The sequence below is a fragment of the Astyanax mexicanus genome, chromosome 25, assembly GCF_023375975.1.
Source record: "Astyanax mexicanus isolate ESR-SI-001 chromosome 25, AstMex3_surface, whole genome shotgun sequence".
Classification (NCBI taxonomy): Eukaryota; Metazoa; Chordata; class Actinopteri; order Characiformes; family Acestrorhamphidae; genus Astyanax; species Astyanax mexicanus.
Window position 1 is genome coordinate 20,315,025 of NC_064432.1, and position 12,828 is coordinate 20,327,852.

General features: G+C 39.1%; 1 protein-coding gene across 1 annotated transcript; it reads left to right on the forward strand.

Annotated features, from left to right (window-relative positions):
* The first annotated feature begins 255 nt into the window (after positions 1 to 255).
* On the forward strand, positions 256 to 10,902 carry chrna9a (cholinergic receptor, nicotinic, alpha 9a). Its single transcript, XM_007230226.3, has 6 exons — positions 256 to 2,598; positions 3,944 to 4,089; positions 6,777 to 6,931; positions 7,527 to 7,710; positions 8,848 to 9,202; positions 9,865 to 10,902. The coding sequence occupies exons 1-6, from the start codon at positions 2,556 to 2,558 to the stop codon at positions 10,743 to 10,745; spliced, it is 1,764 nt and encodes a 587-aa protein (XP_007230288.3). The 5' UTR covers positions 256 to 2,555; the 3' UTR covers positions 10,746 to 10,902.
* The last annotated feature ends 1,926 nt before the right edge of the window (positions 10,903 to 12,828 follow it).

Below are 12,828 nucleotides of genomic sequence, written 5' to 3' on the forward strand. Positions count from 1 at the left end.
AGAAATTACATTCATTTCTATATACAGCTCTGCAAAAAAAGGTCAGTATCTCTGATTTTAGCATTTATAGGTATAAGTATAAGGTATAGGTATAAACAGCCTTCATTTCTGAATTTGTTGTTTGTTATTTTCTCTTTTCCTTTTAATATCTGCTTGATTAATACTTTTTGTACACATTTGTATTTACCTGTACTATTCCTTTGTATTTTTATTCATTATTTTTTATTTTGTATCTTCCCTCCCAGTGGTTTGTAAGAAAAGGGCAGAGGACGGGTTGCATACAAACACTGTGTAACAATACATCACTTTTTCAGTACACAATATAGTACTCTTTTAGTACTATATAGTACCTTTTTTTTTTTGACAGGTGCAAAGTTAATATGCAATATGCAACACTTATGGCCATTATACTATTTATATTATGCCAAATTATTCTTGTCATAAACAACATAAACATGTTGCTGAACTGACGGTAAGTCAAGGACAGCAGCAGTATTTACAGTCATCTCGTAAATAGCTTCACCACAGGCAAAAATTCATTACTCATAACTGTAGCTAAAAAGGGCTTAGGTGCATCATGGGAAATGTAGTTCAGCAAAGGCATGTTACCTACCAAGCCAAAATCTCTATCACATACAGCTGAGAGAGTGGGCGGAGGGTAGAGTGAATGGGGTAGAAGAGCAGAACGCTTTGAGAAGAACCACTTCCTCTCTCGCTCTTCATCTAGGAGCCTGTCATCCTGTGTGTGTGTGTGTGTGTGTGTGTGTGTGTGTGTGTTTGAATGCGACGTAGGTGTTGGAGTAGGTTGTGAAATGAAATGAAATGGGTGGGTTAGAGTAAGAGAGATATTATTTGAGGAACCTTAGAATAACAGTCTTAATCCAAGCTGTTTCTCAGTTTAAAACTTTGTAACATTAGGTTATCTAATCTGAGTCAGGTTGCTAATGCTAATGCCTCTTAAAGGCAAATTATATACCTTGAGATCACTTCATATTCTGGGTTTAGCTATGTCATTGTGGTGAAATGAGCTTAGGCAACAGTTCTTCATTAAAGTATTAAGGTTTCTTAGTGAAAACTGCAACCTTTAGCTGATTGCTTGATTTGTACTTACTGTGTTACAGATTAAATTACAGATGGGATTTGTTTTTTAGTCCTAATTAGCTGCTGGTCTTTCCTATATATATTTTTGCTTTGCTTTACTGGGGTTACCTTTGTGGTTTGCAAGCAGTTTTTATTATTTTATTAAAATAGTAAAAATACAAAAGTTTGTTTTACAGCTGAAAGATATGAAATGTACAGGGCTAGGATAGTTGGGTGTTAGGTGAGATAAAAATATTTTGATACAGGTTGGAGAAAATAATCATGCTGGACAAGCAATCACCCCTTTAATCACAGTGTCTGCGACTCATCTAATCAAAAAGTGTGAGAAGCATACTTCTCATCTGAAAATTATGATATTCTGCAAATTTATTATCCTATTTAATATCCTATTTGGTAAAGAGATGTACCTGCTGTGCAGCTCTAGTGCATTCATATGGTCATAAAATATATTCTTTATAGACTCATCGTTAAAAAAAAGTTGCACCCAAATGGAAGTAGAACTGGATTACAACACGATTCTTGGTGGCATTTGTGGAGACAACCAACGAATTTGTGCGTGGAGGCGCTGTGATCGGCGGTTTGTTGTTACGCGTTTTGCATCCAGAAGATCTGGTGTCATGGTGTGGAGTTCAATTCCGTCCAATGCAAGATCACCTTTGGTCTTCGTTACAGCCTCTTTGACAGCTCAACAGTGTGTTAATGAAGTCCTGCAACTAGTGGCCCTAACTTTTCAGAACACACACTCCTGTGCACTATTTCAACAGGACAATGCTTGCCCACAAACTGCTGCCATCTCAACAGGATGCCCTAAAGACACAGATGCATTGTCAGACATATCTCCAGTTGGAAAGGTGTGAGATTATAAAGGGGTTTGCCATCAACACTCCATCCCTATCCCTACATTTATTTAATTTTTGTTCCTGGTAACTTTTATCTTCCTTTTGAATAGAGTTGCAATCCCACCTTTCCTTCAGGATGCAGCCATTTTTTATGGTGAGTGTACACTGTATATGCATTACCTACTGTACGTCTGGATCTGAAATTCAGAGTGTGTAATGCTCAAACCATGTGACCTACGTCCAACAGCCCATTCGATCAGGTGTCACCGTAAGGCCGGCAGGACACGTACACCTACCAACCAACGACCTGTCCAAATGGCCCACAAACCAATAGACTGGCCCATTTGCAGTGCAGTGTTTCAGCTAGTTTCCTCAGATACTCTGTGTATAAGTGTGTGTGTGTGTGTACACGTGCAACGTGATACCCCAGGTCTTGTTCCAGAGGGAGCTTGTCGTTCAGGCCTTCAGCAGCAGACTGAGCGCTGTGTGAGTAGTTACAGCACCATTAAGGTGCATTAGAGGAAGATAGGTCTGTCCTAATATTTTTTTTCCATTTTTGTAACAAAGACATGTAGCCGCACAAGTCAGGAGCCACATAAGTGACCATCAGGAAAGATGAAGATCTGGATCCTCGTTCTCTTCAGCATGTGGTTACATGGTAAGTCATGTGACTAATGATGAGTGCGTTTATTTAATGTTTGCTTTATGTGGCTTAATATCAATATAGCCCGTCTTTTGTGTCGCTGCATAGTTGTAAAATAAATTTCATACAAGCTGTGTGAAACACTGTGTAACACTACATCTCTTAAGATTTACTCTACATTAACACACTTTTACAAATATAGAGGAATGCTAATCTACACTCCTATACATTTTATACAGTTTTCTTTGATGTGGGGGTGGATTTTTATCATGTCTGCAGTGAAGCCTTTTTAAATTGAATAATGTTTTTAAGTGATTAAATAGCACAGTTTTTAAAGTTTTCTTGGTCAAGTTATTTAAACATATCCATGAATTTCCTGTCCACCATTTCATCTTGTGATAACCACACCCCTTTAAGAAAGTAACGTTAGTAACATCACAACTTTTATACTGTTTCATTTTCAAGGGACTGAAGATGTTTGCTGCATATTCAGCAATTAGATAGATCAGCAATTTATGCATTTATGATGTCTGATTATTGAAGTCTTGTTATTTGAGACTTTAGACATCAGAAATATGATGAAATATGAGTCTAAAAACCTTAAAAGCTTAAGTATTTTTTTTTTTTACTTTTTTATGGCCAAAAGGCACATTATTTTAATAATGACCCACTATTATAGAACCTAAATGCATGAGATTTAACCGTCTCACATCCCTTAATCTGGAGAGAAATCTGATGACTGGATTAAAATCCATTTCTCTTTATCCGATTCCTTAATCAGATTTTTATGCACTGCTGCATGTCCTTATTGGCATAACAAGCAGAGGTTAGCAATGATGGTCTGACTGTTGACACCTGTCTAGGATGTGTGTTTTCCGTTGCCAAGGTAGCAATACACAAGAAATGTACATAAACACACCTTATTTCTAGACCACAACACCCATCAAAGTAGTTATATTCACAAATACTGTTGCTATTTAAACAACGCAGGCAGAGGAAGTGACTATCGACTGTTGGTGGGGTGTAAGATAGCAATTAGCATTGCACTGCGCCTTGCACAGGGTGTAAGATAGGGCCCTAAAATAATTCTTAAGATATGCTACCATTGTTCTCAACATATTACATGTTTCTTCTAAAAATATTGTGAGTTTGTTTCTAAAATTTACCTTTTTTTTAAATCTACATTTTATATATATATATATATATATAATTTTTTTTTACATTAGCGCTGTGGTAGTTCCTCAGTGTCAGTACTGCATTTCTTATATGTATGTCTCGTTTTTGATCTTCAGTCAATTGAAAGAAAAAAAAAACTATATTTATGTAATATATTAATGCTTTTGACCTGTATGTTCTGTAGCGGTATTGTGTGCTCAGGGTCGGTTTGCTCAGAAGCTGCTGAATGATCTGATGGAGAACTACCAGAAGGCCCTGCGGCCGGTGGAGGACACAGACAAGGCCCTGAACGTCACACTGCAGATCACATTGTCACAGGTCAAAGACATGGTGAGTTCACAGACACAGTCAGTGTCAGAGTGCGGGTGACAACCGCAGGCGATGACCTCACAGCCTGAAAACACTTCCTGTGGTTCTGAGATCACGGACAGTGTCACCCACGCTCTCGCCCTGGCCTGGGTTTGTTGTGGTGGGGTATTATGCATATATGTGTGTGTTGAGATGGCGGGGTGTGTGAGAGGCTATTTCCGTGCAACCACACTGCAGAAACCACACGCCAGGACAAAGGCCATGCCCAGTTCTCACAATCTGCACACAAAGTAGTGCCAACCCATAATATTATCTTTGTATTTTTTTTAAACACCCCAAAAATACCTAAAATATGCAAGAACTGTGTGAGTATATTTAAGTTGCGTGGGATGGATTATCACAGGACACCATTAGGAACTGTTGTAGAAACGAAAATGAAAGGTGGGCTACCCCCACCTCTCGTCCGGGGTACAACTCCCCTACGTGTTCGTTTGATAGAGAGAGTCAGACAGGTGGAGTGAAGTTGAAAGCCAACCAAGTATTTATTACAAAGCGCTGAATATTCAGGAGAACCCACACATGAAAGACCGTCTAACAGCCGTCCCAGCATAAGTTCTGACCCCCCTCTGATCTGACTCCATGTTTTATACCCCAAATGACGTGAAACCTGCTGATGAGGCGTTGCTAACGATTAGCTCATGTTAATATGCATACTTTCACGTGTTAGTACTCAAGTTTCACGTGTCTGACCGGACCACTAGTGTTTGACCTTGACTGTGTTCTTCCAGGATGGAACATCGTGGCACTATCTGTGTGTGTGCGTCACCCCCCGCTTTGAAGCAGAGGTTTTAGGGAGGCACCCACTCACCAAAAGGCCGCTTTGATCTAAGGGCCTCTTCTGTAGCAATTTAGCCCCGTACCGAGCGTACCAGTCGAGATCACACAGAGTGTACCAGCCGCTGATTGATGGCCATTAATTAGGGTCATGCAGTGAATGAAATGCATAAGTCTCACACTAGTTCTCATATGTTATATGTTAATGTGTTAGTGGCGTGTGGTTAGACCGCCATACAATAGACCCTATGTGTTAGTAAACGCCTTATGTATCGTGTGGGTTAATTTGTCATAATAGATGTGTTAGTCACATGCCTGATCAAACAATGTTTATCTATATGTGTAAATAATATCCGTGCTGAGACATCTGGCACGTTGTGTTACTCATGTGTTACACACTACTTCTGTATGTGTAGCTCAAATAAATATACTGCCCATATTACTTTAATTCTTAATCATTTATTGCTCCTGGTGACTTTTGACTTCCTTTGCGTATATTAATGCAATCCCACACTTTAATCTGGGTGCAGCCAGTGTAAGTCAAAAGTTTTAGGACACTCCTTTATTTCAGAAATGAAAGATGGCAACCAAGATTCAAACATGGCCTAAAGCAGTAGTTCTCAAACTTTTAAGGCCATGTACCACCAACAAAACTAACACCTTCAAGTACCACCTACAAGGCATTTCACAGAAACACGTGTAGTTACCACACACACAGTTATTTATACACAGTAATCTAGACATGTAATCCACACATAGACATATCATCATACTGAGACTCTCAGAAGGATTTTAACAGAAAATAAACATGACAGGCAAGCAGTGAACTAGAGTGTTTTTTTTTTTACCTTATTAAGCTATAAACTCTAATGTAGAAACTGTAATGAGCTCTTGGTGGCTGGCTGATTGATGTATGATTATCATATCTTGTGGTGTGCCACAGGGTTAAAACTGATGTTAATAATGATAAAACTGTAGCTCTGTGAGGGAAGGACTGAAGTGTAGCTTACATACAGGTTCTAACAGGTAAAGCACTTAACACTAATGTAAAGTGTGAAAACTACAGGTGGAAACTTTATAGATTTCAGTTATTAATATTTCGATGCAAGCAAATGTTTTTTTTTTTTTGAGGTCATCTGGTTTTACCACCTTGGGATGCTTCTAGAACCACCAGTGGTACCTGTTCCACAGTTTGAGAACCACTGGCCTCCTAAAGGATAGATACCCTCACCCATTACATGCTGGGGTTTTCCTATGTCATTTTGGCTTCTATTACTTTTGACTTCTCATCCTGTATATACATAGATATATGATTTTTTTTTTTTTACCCAGAATTTGTTTCTGCTATTTAAAACTCTATTTAACTGTGTTTCAGCAGTGAGTTTCCTCTCTGTTCAGGCCTGATCAAATATTAATTTACTGACCTGGCTGAGGGCTTTCCACCAACTGGGTTTGGTTTCTTAAAGACACTGATTACCTTTAATGGTCTTGAGTCACCCTGTGAAAAGAAAGCCAGTTGAGTCGACATTTGGTGAAGTATGCTGACAGTATATACAGTATATCTGGGTTGAATATTCTCACATAGTCCCTGCAGATTTTGCAGTAGTGGAGTGGAAATGTACTGTACGTATCCCACACAATTGGGAACAAGACAAAAGCTGGACTGAAAATGATCCAGTACCATGTTGTTGTGATGGAATAGCATTGTAATCTGATTTTTTTTTTTCTGGGTGCAACATTTTTTTGGATGATGAGTGTCTTTAATTTATAGATATTAGTAGCTAAACTTTTAATTATAGAGTGAACATGTTTACAAATCATCATTAGTTTGGTCAGATATTAAATCTGCGTATCACTGTTCTCTTTGTTGACAGGATGAGCGGAACCAGGTGCTGACCACATATTTATGGGTTCGCCAGATCTGGTATGATGCCTACCTGCACTGGGATAAGGAGGAATACGATGGCCTGGAGGTCATACGCATCCCAAGTGATCTTGTCTGGAGACCAGACATCGTCCTTTACAACAAGTAAGTCTCTCTTTTCTCTCCAGTGGTGTACAGACAGTATGAACCCAGGTTTTGTATGCTCAACTTAATTTGATTTGGTAAAATACATAAATTTCTGCATAAAATACATTTATCCCTGCATTATATTACAAAAAAAGTTGGAAAATTAAAGCATTTAGCACTTTAAATGATGCTATTCCCTCTTACAACATTTAAAAGATGTTTGGTAACTGAGTACACCAAGTAGTTAAGTGTTGCAAGTGTTGTACTGTTATACTTTCAAATTTTCCAACTTTCTCTACAGTGGACAGGTCAGGTCTTTCACAGTCATGCCTTTGTAATGTGGGCAGCATGTGGTTTTACATTGTCTTGTTGAAAAATGCATAGACATTCCTGTAAAAGATGTGTTCTTGAACGCTTTTGGTTGTGGATAAGAGTCTAAATTATGCGTTTTGTCTTGTTTTAGACCTGGTTCTGTGTTCATTTCTTTTAAAAGAGATTTGCAATTCTGATTAGTCTAATTATAATACATGTTTACACTGAGTGATGGTCATTTCAAGATGCCTCTGGTCCCAAGAAAGCACTACAAAATGCTTTCTCTCTTTCTCTCTCTCAGTGCCGATGAAGAAGACTCGTCAGGTCCTCCAGACACTAACGTGGTGCTGAGGTATACGGGTGAGATTACGTGGGATGCTCCTGCTATCACTAAGAGCTCTTGTGTGGTGGATGTTTCATACTTCCCATTTGACAGCCAGCAGTGTAACCTCACCTTCGGCTCCTGGACCTACAATGGCAACCAGGTGAAAAACACGTTTCTGATTGCATGTTTCGTTCTAGATTGAAACTCAGATTGTGCTATTAGGCTGCATTCACACAGCAGGTAAAAGTGGCCCAAATCTTTTATATCATAATTAAAATACAGCTCTGGAAAAAAAAAATTAAATGCACTTCAGTTTCTGAATCATGTTATCTGATGAGTAAAATGAACATTGTTGTTTTATTCTATAAACTACAAACAACATTTCTCCCAAATTCCAAATAAAAATATTGTCATTTAGAGCATTTATTTGCAGAAAATGAGAAATGGCTGAAATAACAAAAAAGATGCAGAACTTTCAGACCTCAAATAATACAAAGGAAACAAGTTCATATTCATAAAGTTCAGAAATCAATATTTGGTGGAATAACCCTGTTTTTTAATCACAGTTTTTCATGCATCTTGGCATCATGTTCTCCTCCACCAGTCTTACACACTGCTTTTGGATAACTTTATTCCACTTCTGGTGCAAAATTAAAGGAGTTCAACTTGGTTTGATAGCTTGTGATCATCCATCTTCCTCTTGATTATAACTCAGAGTTTTTTTTATTTGGTAAAATCAAAGAAGTTCATAAATTTTAAGTGGTCTCTTATTTTTTTTTCCAGAGCTGTGTATGTGTCGTTTGTGTGTCGGTCTGGATGGTAAAACCACATTGGGCCACTTCAATATGTGGTATTAAAATCCAAATAATATTAAAAAAGGGGTTCATTGAATGGAATAGTGAGGTAACACAGCTCCTAAATATTTGGAATGATTATGTTGAAATCACTTAGTATTTCTAATGAAACAAACAATACATTGCTGCAGGAAAAAGTAAAGAATACAAACTAAATCATTTTTATAGTGAGCTGAAACACATTCGCTGTGATGACACAGGAACAACCTGATAACTTATGCGATACTGGCGAGGATGAAACTGAAACTTCCCATGAAGCACTGCTCTATAACGCATGAGCATTAGGAGTCTTAGGAGTCAGACCAATGTCAGATAAAGATCAAAGTAAAAAGATAGTGTGAACAGCCTAAAATACAGTAAACAACAGATTGTTCAGAAAATTAGATTTTTTGTTTGCTACAGAATGAGAGCATATCTCCCTTGTTCCTCACCCAAACCTCCAGGTGGACATTAATATGGGAGGGATGCAGGGGGGAGACCTTTCGGACTTTGTGGAGAACGTGGAGTGGGAATGTCATGGGATGCCGGGCGTGAAGAACGTGATCATGTATGGATGCTGCTCGGACCCGTACCCGGACATCACGTACACGGTGCTGCTGAAGCGCCGCTCCTCCTTCTACATCTACAACCTGCTGCTGCCCTGCTTCCTCATCTCCTTCCTGGCACCGCTGGGCTTCTACCTGCCCGCCGACTCCGGGGAGAAAGTCTCTCTGGGGGTCACTGTGCTGCTGGCCCTCACCGTCTTCCAGATGATGGTGGCTGAGAGCATGCCTCCCTCAGAAAATGTGCCCCTGATTGGTGAGTAAAGGGTACACAGGGCTTTACTTGGTTTTATATATATTTTTTGTTAAATACTGATTAGTTACAAAAACTGATACATATGTGCCATATCGCATCATACACCATATACTGTATTGTGACACAGTCATTTTGTGATTGAAAAATCTATAAATATAGTAATAAAAGCTGTATTCTTTTTTAAAATCAGTCTATTATTTACTGTGAAGCTTTAGGAGTATTGTATGCATTGTATGTGCATCCACTAAATATATATAATGGACAGTTTCCCAAAGGGGAGGCCTTTCCCTTATAGAGGGGGATGCAGTGCTGAATATGGTTTCTCCTACAGGTGAAAAAGCTCAACGATGGTCCTTAATTGAAGAAGTGCCCACCAGAAGAAGTGCTGCACTCAAACCACTAGCTAGTTTTAAGCAAACTTTCCCCAAAGTAATCAAACGACGGTCATGTTTAGGTAGCTTGATTCATTATTAGATTTTTTTAGATAGCTAACATTAGCTACGTTTCTGTTTGGTCAGTGTGTGAATACTGTGAAATTACTGTATACACATATGTTTACAGTTTTAGCCACACCTCCTCTAGAATGTGCTTGAATCCACCACTGTCCATAAGAGCTTTACGCATACAATAATTTGCTGCTTCTGTTATTTTTCATGTTGTAGGTAAATATTATATAGCGACGATGACTATGATCACCGCTTCCACCTCTCTGACCATCTTCATCATGAACATTCACTTCTGTGGTGCGGAGGCCAAACCAGTACCGCACTGGGCTAAAGTCCTCATCATCGACTACATGTCCAAGATCTTCTTCGTGTACGAGGTGGGGGAGAACTGCACCACTCCAGAAAGTGATCGCGGCCCCATCTTCACAGAGGACCCGCTGACCAGCCTGGAGAGAGACGGCTACTTTGACAGCAGCTTCTATGGAGACCACCAGCACAATGATGGGTCGCACCATCCGTATAAGATGTTCAACAACTGTGACCGAGATCGCCACCATATTGGCAATCATCATGGAAATGGGTATCAACATAGTAGTCCACATGCTGGGCACTATGCCAAGGTATGTAGGCCATCACAGTTTTCCCCTCCGAGACAAAAACCACACCGGCCGAAATACACGCACCACATCGGACGTGACGGTAACGCTGTACACCCACCCGTACACCAGAGCGAGGAGAAGCTGAGACAGAGCGACCTTTCGATTCCTGAAAAGCTTAACGTATACGCTTACGAACACGGCAACGGCTATCCCAATGGCAGCAGCTACCACAACAACCACGCTTACAGCAAACAGTATGCAATGGAAGACTACGGAGACAGTGACGACACGGCCCGATACACGTGCATGTGCGGTCAGCATCAGAAAGTGGTGCGCAATATCGAGTACATCGCCAACTGTTTCCGCGAGCAAAGGTCGCACCAGGCCAAAGGAGCAGAGTGGAAGAAAGTTGCCAAGGTAATGGACCGCTTCTTCATGTGGGTCTTCTTCATCATGGTCTTCCTCATGAGCATCCTCGTCATGGCTAAGGCCTCCTGAGACTAACAGGACTAACATTACTGTCCTGATCCAAAGAAGGGCACAAACTAATCCGTAACAGAGAACTCCACCAACAAATTGAACAAAGTCAGATTTCACCGTGGACTGAAATGGTTTTGTGAAATGGTTAATTAAATAAAAAACTAACTAAAATGTATTTACAGTGGTGTCTTCCTACACAACAATCCTTGTTTCTACATCCATACCCCTATCCTTCCAATTAGAGCACTTTATAATTCTAGAATTGCAGACTGTAGTCTTGTATCTGTTTCTCTGGACAGTGAGTGTTTAAACATGATGTTTAAAAACTCCAGCAGCACTGCTGTATCTAATCTACTCATTCAACCTCAATACACACTAACACACCAACAAATAATCCATCACCCAAATTAAACAACCTGCTCTGTGGGGGTCTCTCCTGTGGGGTCCTGACCACTGAAGTACTGAGTAAAAGGAGGATAATAAAGTATGCAGAGAAAAAGATGCAGGGCTCCAGTTGGATCTGTGTATTTTGAATAGTATAAGTACTTTCTAATCTTTAAAGTTAAGCCTATAAGGCGAGGCACTAAGCATGTGTTCTTTTACTTTCATGTTCTTTAATTTCCTCCTGTCTGCTTTTCTTCCCTCCTTTCTTTTTACTTCCACTCTAAAACAATGCCTTTAATAGTTAAAGTTATGGTGTTTCCACGTGTGTGAGAAGTAAGACAATCTGTGGCTAGCAAAGTGCATCAATAATACATAACTAACCTTAACCATACACACACACACACACACATACATCAATAATGTATAATTAACTAATTAAAGTATTATCCCTCTTCTTCAGTACCTACAAAGATGGAGCACTTGTTCAAACTCTCCTAAAACTGTACTCACACTTATGGCTTCAAAAAATCCAAAAAGAGTGCCAAAGGTTAGAGACTGACTCCGATCTCGATACAACACCCGCCCCTGCAGATATGCTTGTGATGTCCAGACGCACAAATCCGACCTGATCACTTACATAATAAAAAATAACAGTGTGTCCATTATCTCATTATATAATCTGATCTCTCGTCTGAGAAACACATCTGATTTGCCTGCAGTCTGAACACAGCCTTTATCAGATACAATAGTGTACCCAATGCACGGCACAGGGCCACATCACCATTATTTATTGTAAAAGGCACTCTAGTGGGCATTCAGTCATTTTTTTCTCCCCACAAGAAGAGCGACCAATAGGGCCCTTTTTGTCTCTTTTTTGCCACTCTAGAGGACACTTTTAGGTATGGTCTCAGTATATGGACTCTATATTTTTAAATAAAGGAGCAGGGTGTTACTTTATGCTGTATAATGTGCAGTAGGTTGAAACTAAACTCTGAATGTAAGTAAATATTCAGAGGGAGGATTTGTGACCATAGTTTGAAGAGTACTGTACTGTACTGTACCAGAGCCGGTTTTAAGAAAAGCCATCTAGTAACAACTCATCTACTAACTACTAAGTCTGGGATATTCCTTTAATTTCTAAAAAATGCCAAGAAAGCTTACAAATATATATTTTTATTTTTTTTCTAAAAGCAATCAGGTTTTAGTAAAGTACAGTAAAGATGTTAGCATTACTGCTACTGTGAGCTGACTGACTGGTGGTGAGCTGATGCTAGAGTTACAGGTAGAGCAAAAAAGAGTTTAAAAAGCTTATTACTTGAGTTTAAAAACTTTAAAAATATATATGTTTTAGGTACTGAAACATTTGGTATAGTTCTATGTTAAGGTAATAAGAATATTTTTCAGTATAAAAATGATCAAAGACATATAAACTCTGATTTTGCTCAATTGCCCCATTGGAACCAATTTGTTTTTGACTCGTTCGGTTTATATGGAGCAATTAAGCAACCTCATAGTTTATATATGTTTGATCATTTTTGTACTAAACAATATGCTCATTCCTCAACACGGAACTATATCAAATATTTTAGCACTGCATACATAATTTTAAAAGCTTTTAAACTAAAGTAATAAACTTTTAAACACTTTTTTAAGTGTTCTGGCTGTAACATCAGCTCACCAACCAGTCAGTCAGCTCACATTAGCAGTGATGCTAACA

Excerpts from the sequence above, each read along its gene's own strand:
- chrna9a (XM_007230226.3), top strand. The coding sequence starts at position 2,556 with ATGAAGATCTGGATCCTCGTTCTCTTCAGCATGTGGTTACATG. Across the intron at positions 6,932-7,526 it reads GACATCGTCCTTTACAACAA|TGCCGATGAAGAAGACTCGT; the intron begins GTAAGTCTCTCT and ends TCTCTCTCTCAG. Across the intron at positions 7,711-8,847 it reads GGACCTACAATGGCAACCAG|GTGGACATTAATATGGGAGG; the intron begins GTGAAAAACACG and ends CCAAACCTCCAG.